Here is a 15,866-nt window from a genome sequence, read left to right on the forward strand (position 1 = left end):
AATACTTACCCTGGATAGGGAACCCATGACAGACCAAAGTCAGGATACCACTGAAGTCCAGTGTGGTGGACCCATGAGTTCTGTTGGAGTTACAGGAGTATGGGTTAGGGGTTTCTTACAGGGGCAGAAATGACTAAAAGACCCAAAGAACCAGGGTAGTTGGGAGTATGACATCATCAAGGCCCACCCCAGCAGGTGATGGTTCACAAAAGCTGGGAACCTGGAACGCATTGTACAGCCTGCCAGCAGCCCAACAGATTGGATTGTCTTTTCCCAGTGACTGGTCTAAACCTCTTCAGAGAGTTTGCATCGTAGCTCAGCTTCTCTGGGTCTTCTTGTCAGCTCAGTTCCCATCAGAGTCATCTTTGTAGCTTTGTAGCTTAGCTTCCTTCAATCTGAGAAGACTTTTAGCCTTTATTTGCTTACTCTGGCCAAGGACGGGCCTGAAGAATCTGGTCAGTTTCAGGAACTTCCTGAAGCAGTTTTGAGGTTATGTTTTTGTTTTTCTCATAAAAACACTTAATTGGGGTTGGTTCAGAGGTTCAGTTTATTATCATCAAGGCCAGGACATGACAGCATCCAGGCAGGAGGAGCTGAGAGTTCTAAATTTTCATGTGAAAGCTGCTAGCAAAGTACTCCAATTTTGAGTTATCTTCCTGGCTAAAGAGTTTCCCTGTTGGATTCAGTGTTTCAATCTAGGAGGAAACTGTTGTTATACAACTATCATTCTGCTATTGTATCTATGGTTACGAAATACTTAGGAAAGTTAGAAGTAATGAAATGGAAGTAAAATTACAGGGCCGGATTTGGGTAGCACATTTGAAGTTGATGGACTGTATGTAGATTCTCAGTTCAGTTGGTGAGGCTTTGAAAGTAAGTGTGGGCCGGGCGAGGTGGTGCATGCCTTTAGTCCCAGCACTTAGGAGGCAGAGGCAGCGGATCTCTGAGTTCGAGGCCAGCGTGGTCTACAGAGTGAGTTCCAGGACAGCCAGTGCTACACAGAGAAACCCTGTCTTGAAAATAAATAAATAAATAAATAAATAAATAAATAAATAAAGTAAAATAAAAAGAAAAGAAAAGAAAAAAAGTAAGCATGGAACTGATTATGCCAACTGAAATTGTAGAAAGCTGCAGATGTCTGCCCTGATGGAGTGCTGTGGGGTGGTGTCAATGCTGGCATATGCCAGTGTGGCTGGCTCTTGCTTACATTTTACAGTGTAGATTGCTTCTTATCTTTAGACCTCCCCCTGCCTTTAGGAAGTCACATGTTTGCCAAAAGGTAGGAAAGGAAAAGCTCTTGAATATAAAAGCTAGTGGTTATTAATTTAGTGCCACAGCAGGATTTGTTGAGGAAGAAGTCACTGAAGGCCTAAAACTGTGTTACTTTGTGTGTGTGTGTTTTCTGTTTTAAACATGCATTAGATTTGGCCACTGTAGGTGGTACTCCTTTAACAAATAAATAAGTCATTATCATTATAAACCTATTCCTAATTGAAAAGAATTTATTTTTTAACAATTATGTACATGTATACAACACATGTTAAATCATGTCCAACCCCAATACGCCCACATTCCTGTATCCACCTCTTTTCCTCCTTTGCCTCCTCTCCCCTTGTCTCCCCAGAGTTCACTTGAATTCAGTTACTAATACCTGTCTGTATACCCATTGACTGAGAAACAAAATTTCTAGAAAAATTTGTTCTTTACATTTAGTTTGGAATTTTTGTTTCAAAGTTGTGTAATCCTTCTTTTAAAAAAATAAAATTCCTGGAGTATACATCTCAATGAGAATAATTTTTCTTTTCAAATGTGATACATGTCTTGCAATGTTCTAGTAATATAGCAACTGTCCATTGACTTTCTGGCCTCCCATGTGCTGGTGTTTAATTATGATTAATGTTTAAATATTTATTGCAGTAACATATCTTCAAGAAGAAACACTTTGCCCTTTATAAGTAGAATGAGGCCTTCAGTTCTTTAGGAGTCAGCCCCTTAGTGTGCTTACCTTATTCAAAATACCTTATAAAATTTTCTTTTGTTAAAAGCTTAAGCTATAAACCATTGTAAGAAGAGTGAACAATTTCAGCTTCCTCTGATGCAATACTCAGGGGTGTTTGCCTGGTTTTCTTAAGTAGAATTCCGAGGACACCCCACACATGTCCAGAGAGAGGTGATATCCTTGTCTTGTGCCTGTCTGGGTGGAAGATGGCAGACAGACCGCATTGTTGTAGCTGATGGGGGCAACAGCCCAGCTCACATATTTCAAATTCACTGCATATTATACTACATAGACATTCTATACCATCCAAGTTAACTTAAAAGAGATACTGTTAAACATGTACCTTAAGAATTTATAAAAATACTTTGTAAATTACTGTGTGTAATGTATTTCTGTACAGGCAGATGTTCCAAGAAACATTTAAAGTTTTTATTAGTGAAATAACTGGAGACACCATTTCCATTTACTGGACAATGGATACAGTGTAGGCTTTTTACAGTGGAGCTGTATATAATAGAAATTAATGAATAATGTAGGCATTACTGGCTAGCCATGCCCAGGAGACCCCTTTCTTTGTGGTAAGCACCTAAATCTTGTGTCCTTGCATCCTTACTTAATGAGCATTTTTAATAGCAGAAAGCAGTGGTAGAGGATACAAAAACAGTGACTGGAAATATAGTGTAGATGCATTTGCATTTTGCCAGAGACTTCGCTCTTTTAAACTATAAGAAAAGTTATACAAATGACAGAGGACAGTAACATTTTTTTTTGTTGTTCCAGACAGAATTTTGAAAACTTTATATTTTACTTTATTTTAAAAAATATGTATTTTTCATTATGTGTTGTGAATGTAGGGAGAAGGGAAACAAGCATGTGGCGGTCAGAGGATGGTTTTGTCAAGTTGGTTCTTTCTGTCCACTCCTTTACCTGGGTTCCTGGGTGGAATTCAGGTCACAGTGCATGTGTGGCAAACACTTGGCCTGCTGAGTCATCTTGTCAGCCTCACTTTCACTTAGGAAGCCAAATCACACTGTCACTGTTATCATGACGATATGTAGTTTGCCACAAGGAGAACCAAGGAAGATAGGAGCGCCTAATGGAAATATGTCCTTACCACCAATAAAACAGCTCAGAGAGTATGCCCAGAAAATAGTCTGAGGAGGCACTGTTGGTTGTGAGAAGTACGTGTGAGGTGATTGTCGTTCTGTGACACGGTAATAAGTGTATAAGTCTAAAAATTAAGGAGAGAGAAGAACTTGAACACCTACCCGCAGCAGAGCTAGTCTGCTTGTGTGGCTGGCACTCCTGAGGGCTCTCAAGCTTGCTACATTGGTGGTTACTTTTGTTATTATATAAATTTGAATTATTATAGTGAGGATTTAGGAATCCATCTTTGAAAAGTTGGGATCTAAACTTTCAAGAGAAAGAGGGAGCAGGGACATACCTAGGGCGAGTGAGAGAAAAGGTGGCTGCTTAGGTGCTAGGTACCCTGAAAAGCAGAGACCTGGATGGAAGGGCAGCCATGGGCCCACATCATGCAGTAGTTTAAGTACAGAGGCTTTGGATATGGGACCACAGCAAGGCAGCTTCTGAGATGAGTTGTGAGAGAGGTGCTGCAAATGAATATCCACCTGCATGATGAACTAAAGCTGGAGCTGTTAGTGAAAATACTGAAGAGGCCCCAGGAGCTGAAGGGGTTTGCAGCCCCATAGGAAGAACAACAATATCAATCAACAGACCCCTCAGAGCTCCAAGGGACTAAACCACCAACCAAAGAATACACATGGAGGCTCCAGCCACATATGTAGCATATGTAGCAGAGATGTCCTTGTGGGACGTCAATGAGAGAGGCCCTTGGTCTTGTGAAGGTTCTGTGCTCCATTGTGGGGGAGTGCTAGGACAGGAAGTGGGGTTTTTGGAGGAGAGATGAGGAAAATTTGAAAAGTAAAGAAAATATCTAACAACAACAAAAAAATTGTAACTAAAAAAAAAAAGAGGTTGAGGGATATATTTGTTAATTTTCTGTTGCTGTTGCTACCACCACGACTAAAACAGCTTACAAAAGAATGGTTTTATTTTGGCTTTTGTTGAGGAGAGCTAAGAGTAGTCCATCATGGCTGGCTCTTACACACTATTTTGTGGGTGGAGTTTGAAATGATTATGATAATGAAAGAAACCTGACACAAAAAGGCCACGAGTTGAATGGAATTATGTGCATTTCTATGAAATGTCCAACATAAGCAAAGTAGAATGAAGATTGTATAGCACTGAAAATTTACTAAATAAATGTCCCTGAGTTGGAAAAAGGAGGAAGAAAGAAAGAAAGAAAGAAAGAAAGAAAGAAAGAAAAGACAAGGCAAGACAAGACAAGACTGACACGCTCAAGGGTTTCATTTTCATTACTACAGACAGAAGTTATCCTGGTCTTCCAGCCCCAAGCTGTGAGTTCATTTCCTTTGTCCTAATAACTGTACTGTGAGCTAGGATCACTGTTTAGAAGAATATGTGTAGGTACAGCAAGATACTTAGTATCAAAGTTGCTCTCTTGTTTTCACCTGGATTGACAAAAAGTCCGGAAGGAGCTCAATGTAAAGAGCCAGGGTGAAGATCTGGGTTTGATCCCCACACGGGGAAGAAAGCAGGCGTAGCTGAACCGTCTGTATTCCCCCACCCCCACTCCCGGGAAGTAGAGACAGGTGGGACCCCCCCTGGGGGCTCTCTGGCTTACAGCCTTGCTGGGTGAGTTCCTGACCTAAGGGAGGACTCTGTCTCAAACAATGGATGGCATCTCAAGAATGACACCCAAGGCTGTCCCGACCTGACTCACCCGCTTCCTCTTGTTCTCACTTCTTTCTCCTCTGACCCATATAAACCGTAAAACAAAACATTTAAGTTAAAAAAGGATTTACCAGCAAGATGCTTTCAAGCACACTTGGCATATACGGATTATATTTTAAGAGTTTTTTTAAACTAACTTAGAATCTAAACTAATACACCACCCCACCCCACCCCACCCAAATCTTCAAAACACCAGATTACCTCTCCGGCATGAGTCTGGAGAAATTAGCTTAGAGATAAGCAACATCTAATTATTCAATTAGTCTTATTACTCTGCGCTGTGTATTGGAGAAAGTAGGGAGCTCATTGCTTACTAGCAGCTTCTAGTTTTGAGAAATTACTCAACCACGGTAGATCCATTTCTCTATCATACGTAGCATATAAACAGATTTGGCTGGCAGTCAGTGATACAGTACTTGCCAAGCATGTTTGAGGCCCTGGGTTCAATCTCCAACACTGAAAAAATAATCAGTAAAAAAATTTAGATATTCAGGTTTTGTTTTTCTTAGACAAAATCATGTTTTTACATTTGATCTCAGTATCTGAACAGTAATACTTTTAATAATCTTTGTGTTAGTGAAACGTGTAATTTTATTTTACAAAAGTAATTTGGTTACTTTCAAGGTGCTATTTTAAGCATTATATATACACTTTGCACTCATCACAGGACTTAAAGATGATAATACATGTCTGCTGTCTGAGCACTTGGGAGGACAATAGATCACTTTAGAGTCATGGGGTTGGGAGAGCAAATTCAAGCTTAGGCTACATGCGACCCTGCCTTTAAAAAATATTAAAACTGGGCTGGAGAGATGGCTCAGTGGTTAGGACCACCAACTGCTCTTTCAAAGGTCCTGAGTTCAAATTCCAGCAACCTCATGGTAGCTCACAACCACCCGTGTTGCAATCTGATGCCCTCTTCTGGTGCATCTGAAGACAGCTACATTTTGTACTTACATATAATAAATAAATCTTTAAAAAATATTAAAACTATCTTTGAAATGATAGATAGTAATGACACAAACAGGCTTATGATGTAGTTATTTATTTAGGTTGACGATTCTTTATCCAGAATTCCTGAACCAGAGTGTACTCGATTTCTTTCTTTCTCTTTTGGTAGAATAGGATGGATCCTAGTGTAAACTTTGTGTGTACACCTTGCACACAGTGCCTGAAAGTGCAGTATTTCTAGTTTCCTAGGATCTATCATGTAAAGTATGGTGTTTTCTACTTCTGGTGTCTATCATATATAAATACTCAAAAATTTTTAGGTAGTGGAAGGCTTTGAATTAGTGGTAACTTATTCATCCTCAGAGCGAATCAGTCAAGGCAGAAACGCTTTAAGAAGCTTGGTGACCACAGTCTGCAGCTATAAACCAAGGATCAGATCAAAGAGTCTAGCTCAGAGTCCATGTCTCCCTATGGACTAGAGATATCAACAGAACAGCATCACTCCAGTTGAAGGTTGCAGCGGTAAAGTTAACAATTCAAAGGCATAAAAAGAAAACCACAGTTTTGTGTTTCCTCAGTAAGTAAAATCACCAAAAGAAGGTCTGGCTCTTCAAACAGACTCTTTAAGTCATTGTTTGACCTGTGGTAAGAGTTAGAAGAGATCAAGTCTTCACCAGTAGGACTGTACATCTATCATAGAATTTCTATGAGGACCTTTTAAGACAAAAGGATGCAAAATGCTTTTTCAAGAGTGCATTCTGGAATGTGCAATGAAGATGGCCTGATAAGTGCATAAGGAGACATACATATACTTACTATGTAATGAGCATTCTGTCCTGTTATAGCCTCTTGTAAGAGCCTATCTCCCCCTTTCCTTCTGCCTCTCCTTCTCTCCCACCCTGTCATTGATCCCAGAGCCTTCCATGTTCCAGGCAAAAAACCCTTTACCTTAAGCAGTCACCATAGTGATTTACATATAAAAATCTTCACCCACCATGAGTGTGCATTGCAGTGATTGGTGGCAAGTTTACCTGTGTAAAATGTTTCTCACAATCCTTTAGAACTTTCCCACTATTCTGATCATGCTAGTTTTTAAATGCTCTTTTTAAAAAAATACTGCTTTTCTTGATTTATGCTCCAGTGGTTCACCCTTACACTGGTATCTCACCTGTTTTACTTTGCTTTCTCTAGTTATTGTATCGAATTTTTAGATCCATTTGTTACCCTTTCCCTTGGTTTCTTTTAACTTTGAGCTATTGTTCAATCAAATGACCTTGTTATAAAAATTTTTGAGGGAATGGAGTGGCAGTCCTTAGGCCACAGGAATTTAATCTGTTATCCAGCAGCTGCCTTCCTTCCTTCACTAAGGTAGTGAATGGGTGCTCATGGCTGGGAAGTGAGATGTGCTGGGGAGCCTTGTAACTTGAGGGAGGGAGGGATCTGTGAGTGCTGTCTTCTTCACTCAAGGCCCACAGTTGGTCCTTGTTACTAAATCAGAAGATCAAAGGCTCTGTGGGTATGTACAAGTGAAAGCAGGACTCCTGTATGTTTCTTTTTATCCCCTCTTTGTAAACAGGCCAATGAAAATGTAACCTTCCCTTCTTTCCTACAGGGGAAAGGTCAGAGACTAGAAGGGCTTGGATGTCTTCTGGGTGGATGGAAAAATTGAAAGGACTGAGTTATGTGCTCTGAAAAAAAATCAGCTCATGGAGGACCAAAGTATCTTTTCTTTTGTGTAAAGAGTGGTGAAGAAGCTATAACAGGACCAGAATCTTAAGAGGATGGAGCCATGATCCAGGAGAGGTTCCTGTGTGATTGAAAACATGAATATATCTGGGAGTATGAATCTATCAAAAGAATATTCTAGACATGAATTTAATGTACAATTCGATTTTTATATAACAGGGCAATTAAATACGCTAAGGAGGTGCTCTTTATCATTAGCCATTAGAGATGCAAATTAGCATCACAAGAGCCTATTGCTCATGCACCTGCAATGCCACACTGACATGACAGTGGGAACAGTGTTTAATGACACTTACTGTTCCTTTCTCTGAAAATGTCCTGTAATACAGCATCTTCTCCAATTCTCTTTTCAGTTTTATTTTTCTTGATATTCTTAAATCACACTATTTTGACATGCTTATGTGTCAACTGCAGTCAGGAAAGGACATCAAAGCAAATAAGAACTCTGGAAAAAATATGTGGTCAGAGATTAGAAGAAGAAGGAGCCAGATCTTAGATGCCAGCTAAGCCTTTCTCTCTTTGTTTTTAGTGTTTTGATTGAAGAATTCTGAAGTCACTTGTGGAGACTTTGTATATTAGAAACTGGTAGTTAATCTTCCTTTCTTGGGTTTAGAAGTTTTAGAGGGCTGGGGAACCTGGAAGTGCAACTTAGGGGTAACTGTGCTAGTTAAACTCTTGAACTGAAGAGCAACAGACTGAGAATCACAGTTGCCTAACTGCAAAGCTGATAAGCACATTCCTAAACTGGCCATTGGATCTGCACCATAACCCTTACAAATCTGCAAAGGAAGCTGGGCTAGCTGCTCAGTCATTGCCTTGTGTTTCTCTCTCTCTCTTAAACTGGAAATTAAAATGCCAAGGCAGAGTCTGTAGAATCTTGTATTCTTTTTGTTGTTGTTGTTTGTTTGCTTTTTGAGAGAGGGTTTCTCTGTGTATAGCCCTGGCTGTCCTGGAACTCACTCTCTAGAACAGGCTGGTCTCCAACTCAGAAATCTGCCTGCCTCTGCCTCCCAAGTGCTGGGATTAAAGGTGTGCACCACCACTGCCCGGCTTGCCCATTTTTTTTTTTTTTAATTATTGAGTTTTTAGAGTCATAATATTTATGTTCCACTTATTAGTCCATGATGAGATTTTTATTTACAGATACTTTCCCCTTTGAAAAAATTGTCTTAATTTTCTTACATGTTTCAAACAAGGGATTTTTATGAAATCTGGTTTCTTATTTTAGAAAAATGAGTATATGGAATTTGTCCTTCAGAGTTGGACTCTTAGCAGATAAGGTGACTTTTAGAAACTGTATTTTCATGCAAAAATGTTTTCGATCTTGATTGGGATTGCTTTGAGTCATTATTCAGATCTAAGTCTGTAGGTAAATATGTGTAAAAAAAACAAAACTAAATCTCTAAACCATGAATGTGTTCCATGTATATAGGTGTTCTTTCAGGGCTCAGCTGTGTTTAGAGTTAAACCTTCAGTTTTTGTTTTTGTTTTTTTTCATTTTTTCATTTTTGGTTTTTTTTTTTTTATACTTTTTATTAGGAATTTTCCTCATTTACATTTCCAATCCTATCCCAAAAGTCCCCCATACCCTCCCCCCCATTCCCCTACCCACCCACTCCCACTTTTTGGCCCTGGCGTTCCCCTGTACTGGGGCATATAAAGTTTGCAAGTCCAATGAGCCTCTCTTTCCAGTGATGGCCGACTAAGCCATCTTTTGTACATAGGCAGCTAGAGTCAAGAGCTCTGGGGTACTGGTTAGTTCATAATGTTGTTCTACCTATAGGGTTGCAGATCCCTTTAGCTCCTTGGGTACTTTCTCTAGCTCCTCCATTGGGGACCCTGTGATCCATCCAGTAGCTGACTGTGAGCATCCACTTCTGTGTTTGCTAGGCCCCAGCATAGTCTCACAAGAGACAGCTCTATCTGGGTCCTTTCAGCAAAATCTTGCTAGTATATGCAATGGTGTCAGCGTTTGGAAGCTGATTATGGGATGGAACCCTGGATATGGCAAGCTCTAGATGGTCTATCCTTTGGACACAGCTCCAAACTTTGTCTCTGTAACTCCTTCCATGGGTGTTTTGTTCCCAATTCTAAGAAGGGGCAAAGTGTCCACACTTTCATCTTCATTCTTCTTGAGTTTCATGCGTTTAGCAAATTGTATCTTATATCTTGGGTATCCTAAGTTTTTGGGCTAATATCCACTTATCAGTGAGTACATATTGTGTGAGTTCCTTTGTGATTGGGTTACCTCACTCAGGATGATACCCTCCAGGTCCATCCATTTGCTTAGGAATTTCATAAATTCATTCTTTTTAATAGCTGAGTAGTACTCCATTGTGTAAATGTACCACATTTTCTGTATCCATTCCTCTGTTGAGGGGCATCTGGGTTCTTTCCAGCTTCTGGCTATTATAAATAAGGCTAAACCTTCAGTTTTTAAGTGTTGCAAACATTTTGTCATCTCAAAGTTCAGTGCTGTTTTGGGTGATAGGTTTGGTCTTTTACATGTGTGTTTGTGTGTGGGTGTGTGCAAGTGATGCAGGTCACCCAGAGATGTAGGGTCTTTTGGAGCTGGAATGAATAGGCAAGTTGTGAGCTGTTCAACAGCGATGATGGGAACCAAACTCAGGTCCTTTGAGAGCAGTGCATGTTCTTGAGCATCATGCCATAGTTCTATTCTGACTGATTGATAGATGCATTGTTTTAACTGTCAGCTTGCAGTTCTTTATTTAGTGGATTTTGTTCAGTGCAGTTTACTCGACATTCCACTTCCTCAGTCACATGGCCTTACAGGCTTGGCTGGGTAATGCTTTCATCCGTCTTCTCACCTCCATATGAGAGACATCACTGTGGACATAGGCTTGTTAGTAGATGATAATAAGAAAGGAGAGTCAGCATATGAAAGTATTTACTATTTGATAAAGGCCACATTTTTTGTTGCTGGGATAAACTTTAGAGTTATGTTTTAAAACAAAATTTTATCAGCAACTCAGATATATAGTTACCTATTGGTTTGGAGGTATGTTTGCACGAAAGATAAATATTTGATATTGATCATGTGAGACTAAATGGAAGTTGCCCAAAAAAAGAGTTTAAAGAAGTTAGTGGATTTGCAGTGGAGTTGGGTCTGGGGCTTGCTGGCACCTCAGTATGTAAGGAGCCTGCTGGGAGCACTGTGCTTCTCTGGGATGCAATCTATCCATCTGTTATCCCTCTCATGCTGTATGCATCCTTCTCCAGTGTCTAACCTCATCTGAACTGGGGTCCATATCCACCACACCTGCCTGCCCTGCAACAAAGTTCTAGCTTCTACCAGGACCTGCTCTGTCTGCCATCACCCATGTGTCCCTCTAGCACTACCATCTAACCTTTCCACCCACACAGATCTTCCACATCCTTCTCCAGGGTCTAGCCTAGCCCATTCCACAGTACTCCCTTCTGCTCCAATTTGCTCTGTCCACATGATACTTATAACTAACAAAAGAAGTCCACATGCCCAGTCTCATCGAAAAATAAAATATGAAAGATCAAGCCAGTATCTTCTCTCCAAAACCTATCATTCCTGGAAAAAATGTTTGCTAATGAGATTTATATAAGAGAACCCCAAGACTCAGAATTTAAAGAACAATCATAAACCTTTATCAAATAATTCAAGGAGTTTAAGGAAGCTGCAAAGAAACAACTCAATGAAGTTAAGGAGAAAGAACTTAATGCCCAAGTGATGCCCAAGAAAACACAGCTATGAGGCTGATATTAGAAATGGCAGAGGCAGTCAGGGATGCAAGAACAGAATTTAATAGGGGGATAGAAACACTGAAGAAGACTCAAGCTAAAATGAAGATGGACTGGAAAAACTCAGTAATGCAGCAAAAAATAGATTAGCAGGACTCAAAGTAGAGAATCTAGACCAAGTCAACAAGGAACATGAAAATAAGACAACAAAAGGGAAATGTGAGACACCAGTAAAAAGAAAAAATTTGGATAGTAATAATTAGGCACATAAGAGGGAGAAGAATCTCAAATCAATGGCATAAATCAGCTCTTCAACAAGATCATAGAAGAAAACTAAGTAAAGACATACCCACATAGATAGAAGAAATAATCAGAACACCAACTAGACAAGGGCAGGAAGAAAATCCCCACGGCATATCATAGTTAAGACAATATTAAACATGCAGAACAAAGAAAGTCTATTGAAAGCTTCAAGATGAAAACCCCACAAATGACGTATAGAGAAAAACCTATCAGAATAACATCTGATTTCTCATTGGGAATTTTGAAAACCAGAAGAGCCTAAAGCAAGGTATTCCAAGTCCTACAGGACAGCTACAGCCAGCCTAGACTAATAAACCTAACAAAACTATCTGCCTTAACTAAAGGAGAAAGAAAATTTTCCATGACGCTTTCAGCCTTAAAAAAAAAGTTTATATGCAAAAAAAAAAAAAAAAACAACAAAAAATAAAAAAAACAAATAAGAACGTACAGGAAGCATTGTTTTAGGCTGGCAAGAGGAATGAGCATAAGAGAGAGAGAGTGGAAAGAGGTACCAAGCCACGAAGCTGTAACCAAGGACTGCTGAGAGAGAGTACAAGCAGCAGCACCAATGGTTAACACCACAGCGCCCACAGTGAACGCACAGTCCAGACACAGACTGACTGACTGCAAGGAACATCTCAGTTTTAAAGATGGACTCTACCTTAGTGTAGAAGAATGGACAAAAGTCCTTCAAACAAGTGGGCCAGGCAGCAAACAGGTCTCCCCACCCTAATATCTGATAGACTAGACTTCAAACTAAAACTAAGAAGAAGTTAAAAAGGGACACTATTCTAATCAAGGGGACAGGACCATTACTATCCTAAACATAAATATAACAAACTCTGGTATAATCAATTTTATTAAGAAAAAAGTACTCCTGGATTTAAAGAAAAGAATTAACATCCTTCTATTAATACTAGGTGATTTTAATATCCAACTTTCTCTAATAGACAGGTCTTATGTACAACAAAATAAATAAAAGCATCAGGATTAATTGACATCGTACATCAAGTGGATTTAATAGATCTAAAGAATATTCTACCCAGACACCAGAGAATACACATTCTGGAAGCTTCTCTAAAATCGATCATATGCTAGAACACAAAACACATGTTTATTATAAATGTAAAAAAAGGAAGAACTATTTCATCCTCTAGGACCACAATCCAATAAAACTTAAAATTGACAGCAAACAAATCTCTAGTAAATTTACAAACTCATGGAGATTAAACAACCTACCGCTGACTGATGAAGCGGTCAAAGAAAGAAAGACATTTCCAGGGACTTCACAAAAGATGAAAACGTCGCATAACAAATCCTCTGGGACTCACTGAGAGTGACCCTGTGAGGAAATGCAGAGCTCAAGTGGCTGCATTAAAAGATCTAGAAAAGCACACGAAAGTGGTTAAATGAAACAACTCAAAAACTTGGAAAATCAAGAACAAACCAAATCCAAATCTAGTCAATGACAAGAAATAATGAAAACCAGCTCAGAAACCAATGAAATACAAACAAACAAACAAACAAACTGCAAAGAGTCACCCAACCTAAGAGCTGGTTCTCTGAGAAGGGAAATGAGATTTACAGACTCTTGACTCAACTAACCAAAAGAAAGAGAGGCCCAGATTAATGGTATCAGGAATGAATAAGGAAGCATTACAATAAATACCAAAGAAATTGAGATTATTATAAGGGAATCTTTTAAAAACTTGTACTCCATTAACTGGAAAACGTGGAAAGAATGATGAGTTTCTAGATCCAGCCAAATCACCAAATTAGACCAAGAAGTTGATAACCTAAAGAGCACATAACTAATGAGGAGATGAAATCGTAGTAAACAGCCTTCCAGGTGCAAAAAAAACTCAAGCCTGATAGATTCAGAGCAGAATTCTACCAGATTTTCAATGAAGATCTACAGCCTTTCTATTGAAGAAGAGGAGAGGGGAGAGGGAACATAAAGGAGGAGAGGAGGAAGAAGAGGAGGAACAAGAAGAAGAAATGAAAAAGAATAAAAGGAGAACTCCCAAAACCCTTCTGTGAAGCTTATATTACTGTCATGCCCAAACTAGGTAAAGACACAACAGAAAAACAGCCACAGGTCCATATTCCTGATGACTGTAGACTCAAAAATGCTCAATAGAACACCTTGCATATAGAATGCAGACATGCATCTCAAAGAGTATACACTATGATCAAGTTGGCTTTATTCCTGAAATGTAGGGATGGCTCACTACATGCAAGTTGGTAAATGTCATAAACTATGTAAATGGACTTAAAGACAAAAACAAAACAAAACAAAACAAAAACCACATGGTCATCTCAGTAGAGGAAGAAAAAAGCCTTTGACAGAATCTAGCATGCCTTCATGATAAAAGCCCTAGAGAATGTAGGAGACGGGGCCTTTACAAGCTGTGGGGTCTTCAGAGAACAGATAGATACTTCAGTCATTGTCGGTAGAAGAGAAAACAGGAAAACATGGGGATGTTATGAGTGGGTAGGGAAGCTGTTCTGTGTGTTTAAGGGAGAGGGGTTTAAATTCTCTCTGTAGTGCTCTTTTCACTGTGAAAGCCAAAGGGGGTCGTTTGCTTCCAGTGAGAATGAAGGAGGGTGACAGCCCTTTAGGGTGAGACACTGTAATTAATGTACCTTTCACTAAGCACCAACATCAGCAACACAATGACAAGAATTAGCTGACATTTCAATAATCAATGTCTCATTCACTTTTCAGTAATAACTTTAAATATTAATTTCCTCAATTTTCCAACTAAAAGGCACAGACTGAGTGGTCTCTGCAGGTGAGTGATCTCAGTCTTACAGTGAGTGAGTCAACAGCCTAGCTGTTGTTTCTGTTCTTCTGCATTCCTCTGGAAAGGTAGACCTGCTGAAGGCCTGCACTGCAGTCGGCAGTGCTCCCTTTTCTTGGGTCAGTCAGGTGATACTGAAAAGTTTTGAAATATCAAAGGTAAAGAGGTACATTAGAGCTGCTCAGGAGAAGCCTGAAGACTTGGGGTTGGAGAGGCGCAGGATAAGAATTAAGTCTTGCCGGGCAGTGGTGGCGCACGCCTTTAATTCCAGCACTTGGGAGGCAGAGGCAGGTGGATTTCTGAGTTCGAGGCCAGCCTGGTCTACAGAATGAGTTCTAGGACAGCCCGGGCTATACAGAGAAACCCTGTTAGGGTACGAAAAGGAGGAAGGCACTGAGTAAGGTTTTGGTTTTAACCTGTAAAGGATTTTTAGTGTTGGTCAGATAAAGGCTGAAGCTCAGAGGTCAAGGGACTTCACAAAATGAAAGTCTTGGAAGGATTCTGATGTCTGTGGATCTGGAATCTGGGTTTAGAACTCAGGTGCTTTCTGTTACTTTCCAGTATTTGTTGCATTGAACCATATGGAAAGTCTCGGTCTCTTTCTTGCTGAGAGGTGTGTGTCTCAAGTGTTTTAACGCTTTGCCCTTTGTGTGGTGTGGGGTTTCCTTGGTATCATCCCTCATGCTTTCTATAAAATTTTTAGTTTTAATTATTGTGCCAGCAATTTTAAAGAATTGTCTCTTGCTCATTAATTTTCTGCAGTGTAATGATTTTCATGGTTTTAGTTTGGGGGTGGGTGGGTGAGAGCTGGCTCAGAGGCTGAGTGCTTTGCTGCATAAGCATAAGGACTGGAGTTTGGGCCCCAGCACCCACTTAACAAGCTGGCAGTGGTTCTGCATACGCCTTTAACACCATCAATGAGTCACTCAGAGGATTGCTGGGGCTTTCTGACTGCCAGCCTAATCTAGCCAAACACCACACACAGACATAAGGCAGAGAATGGTAGAAGACACCAGACACCCTCTGGTCTTCCCATGCATGTAGAGGTCCCCACATCTGCATGCACACATACTTTTTGGTTTTGGTGATTATATTGCATCTAACTCTAGGAACAAATATGCATCCTGTCCACTAAGTTCATATTTATACTCAGGTATCATGTTTGTATGTATTTTTTTCTAAATGAAGTATGTTGTGTTCTGTAGCTAAGTGTTAACATGTCTTTGCACTTTAGGTGTCAAAAAACAAAGATGGAAAAGACCAAGGTGAACCTGTGTCACCATCTGAAGATGAGCCGTTCTCCTGGCCAGGTCCCAAAACAGTCATGCTGAAGAGAACATCTCAAGGGTTTGGTTTCACATTACGACACTTCATCGTTTATCCCCCAGAGTCTGCAATCCAGTTTTCATATAAGGTGAGAGAATTCACATCTCTTCTGGGATTCTTCTCCTTCTCAGCTTCCCTCCTTTCCTCTTTTCTATCTTAAAATAAGT

At 39.9% G+C, this 15,866-nt stretch overlaps 1 protein-coding gene across 12 annotated transcripts in view; it reads left to right on the top strand.

The window, feature by feature from the left end:
- Arhgap21 (Rho GTPase activating protein 21) overlaps positions 1-15,866 on the top strand; it is a 125,469-nt gene that overhangs the window by 39,089 nt on the left and 70,514 nt on the right. For all 12 annotated transcript variants that reach the window (XM_029474437.2, XM_029474443.2, XM_085835139.1 and 9 more), the window contains one exon: positions 15,608-15,787. In XM_029474437.2, coding sequence (XP_029330297.1) covers positions 15,608-15,787 — 180 coding nt within the window. The remainder of the gene's footprint in view (positions 1-15,607; positions 15,788-15,866) is intronic.

The sequence above is a fragment of the Mus caroli genome, unplaced genomic scaffold (assembly GCF_978045245.1).
Source record: "Mus caroli unplaced genomic scaffold, Mus_caroli_1 scaffold_2, whole genome shotgun sequence".
Taxonomy (NCBI): Eukaryota; Metazoa; Chordata; class Mammalia; order Rodentia; family Muridae; genus Mus; species Mus caroli.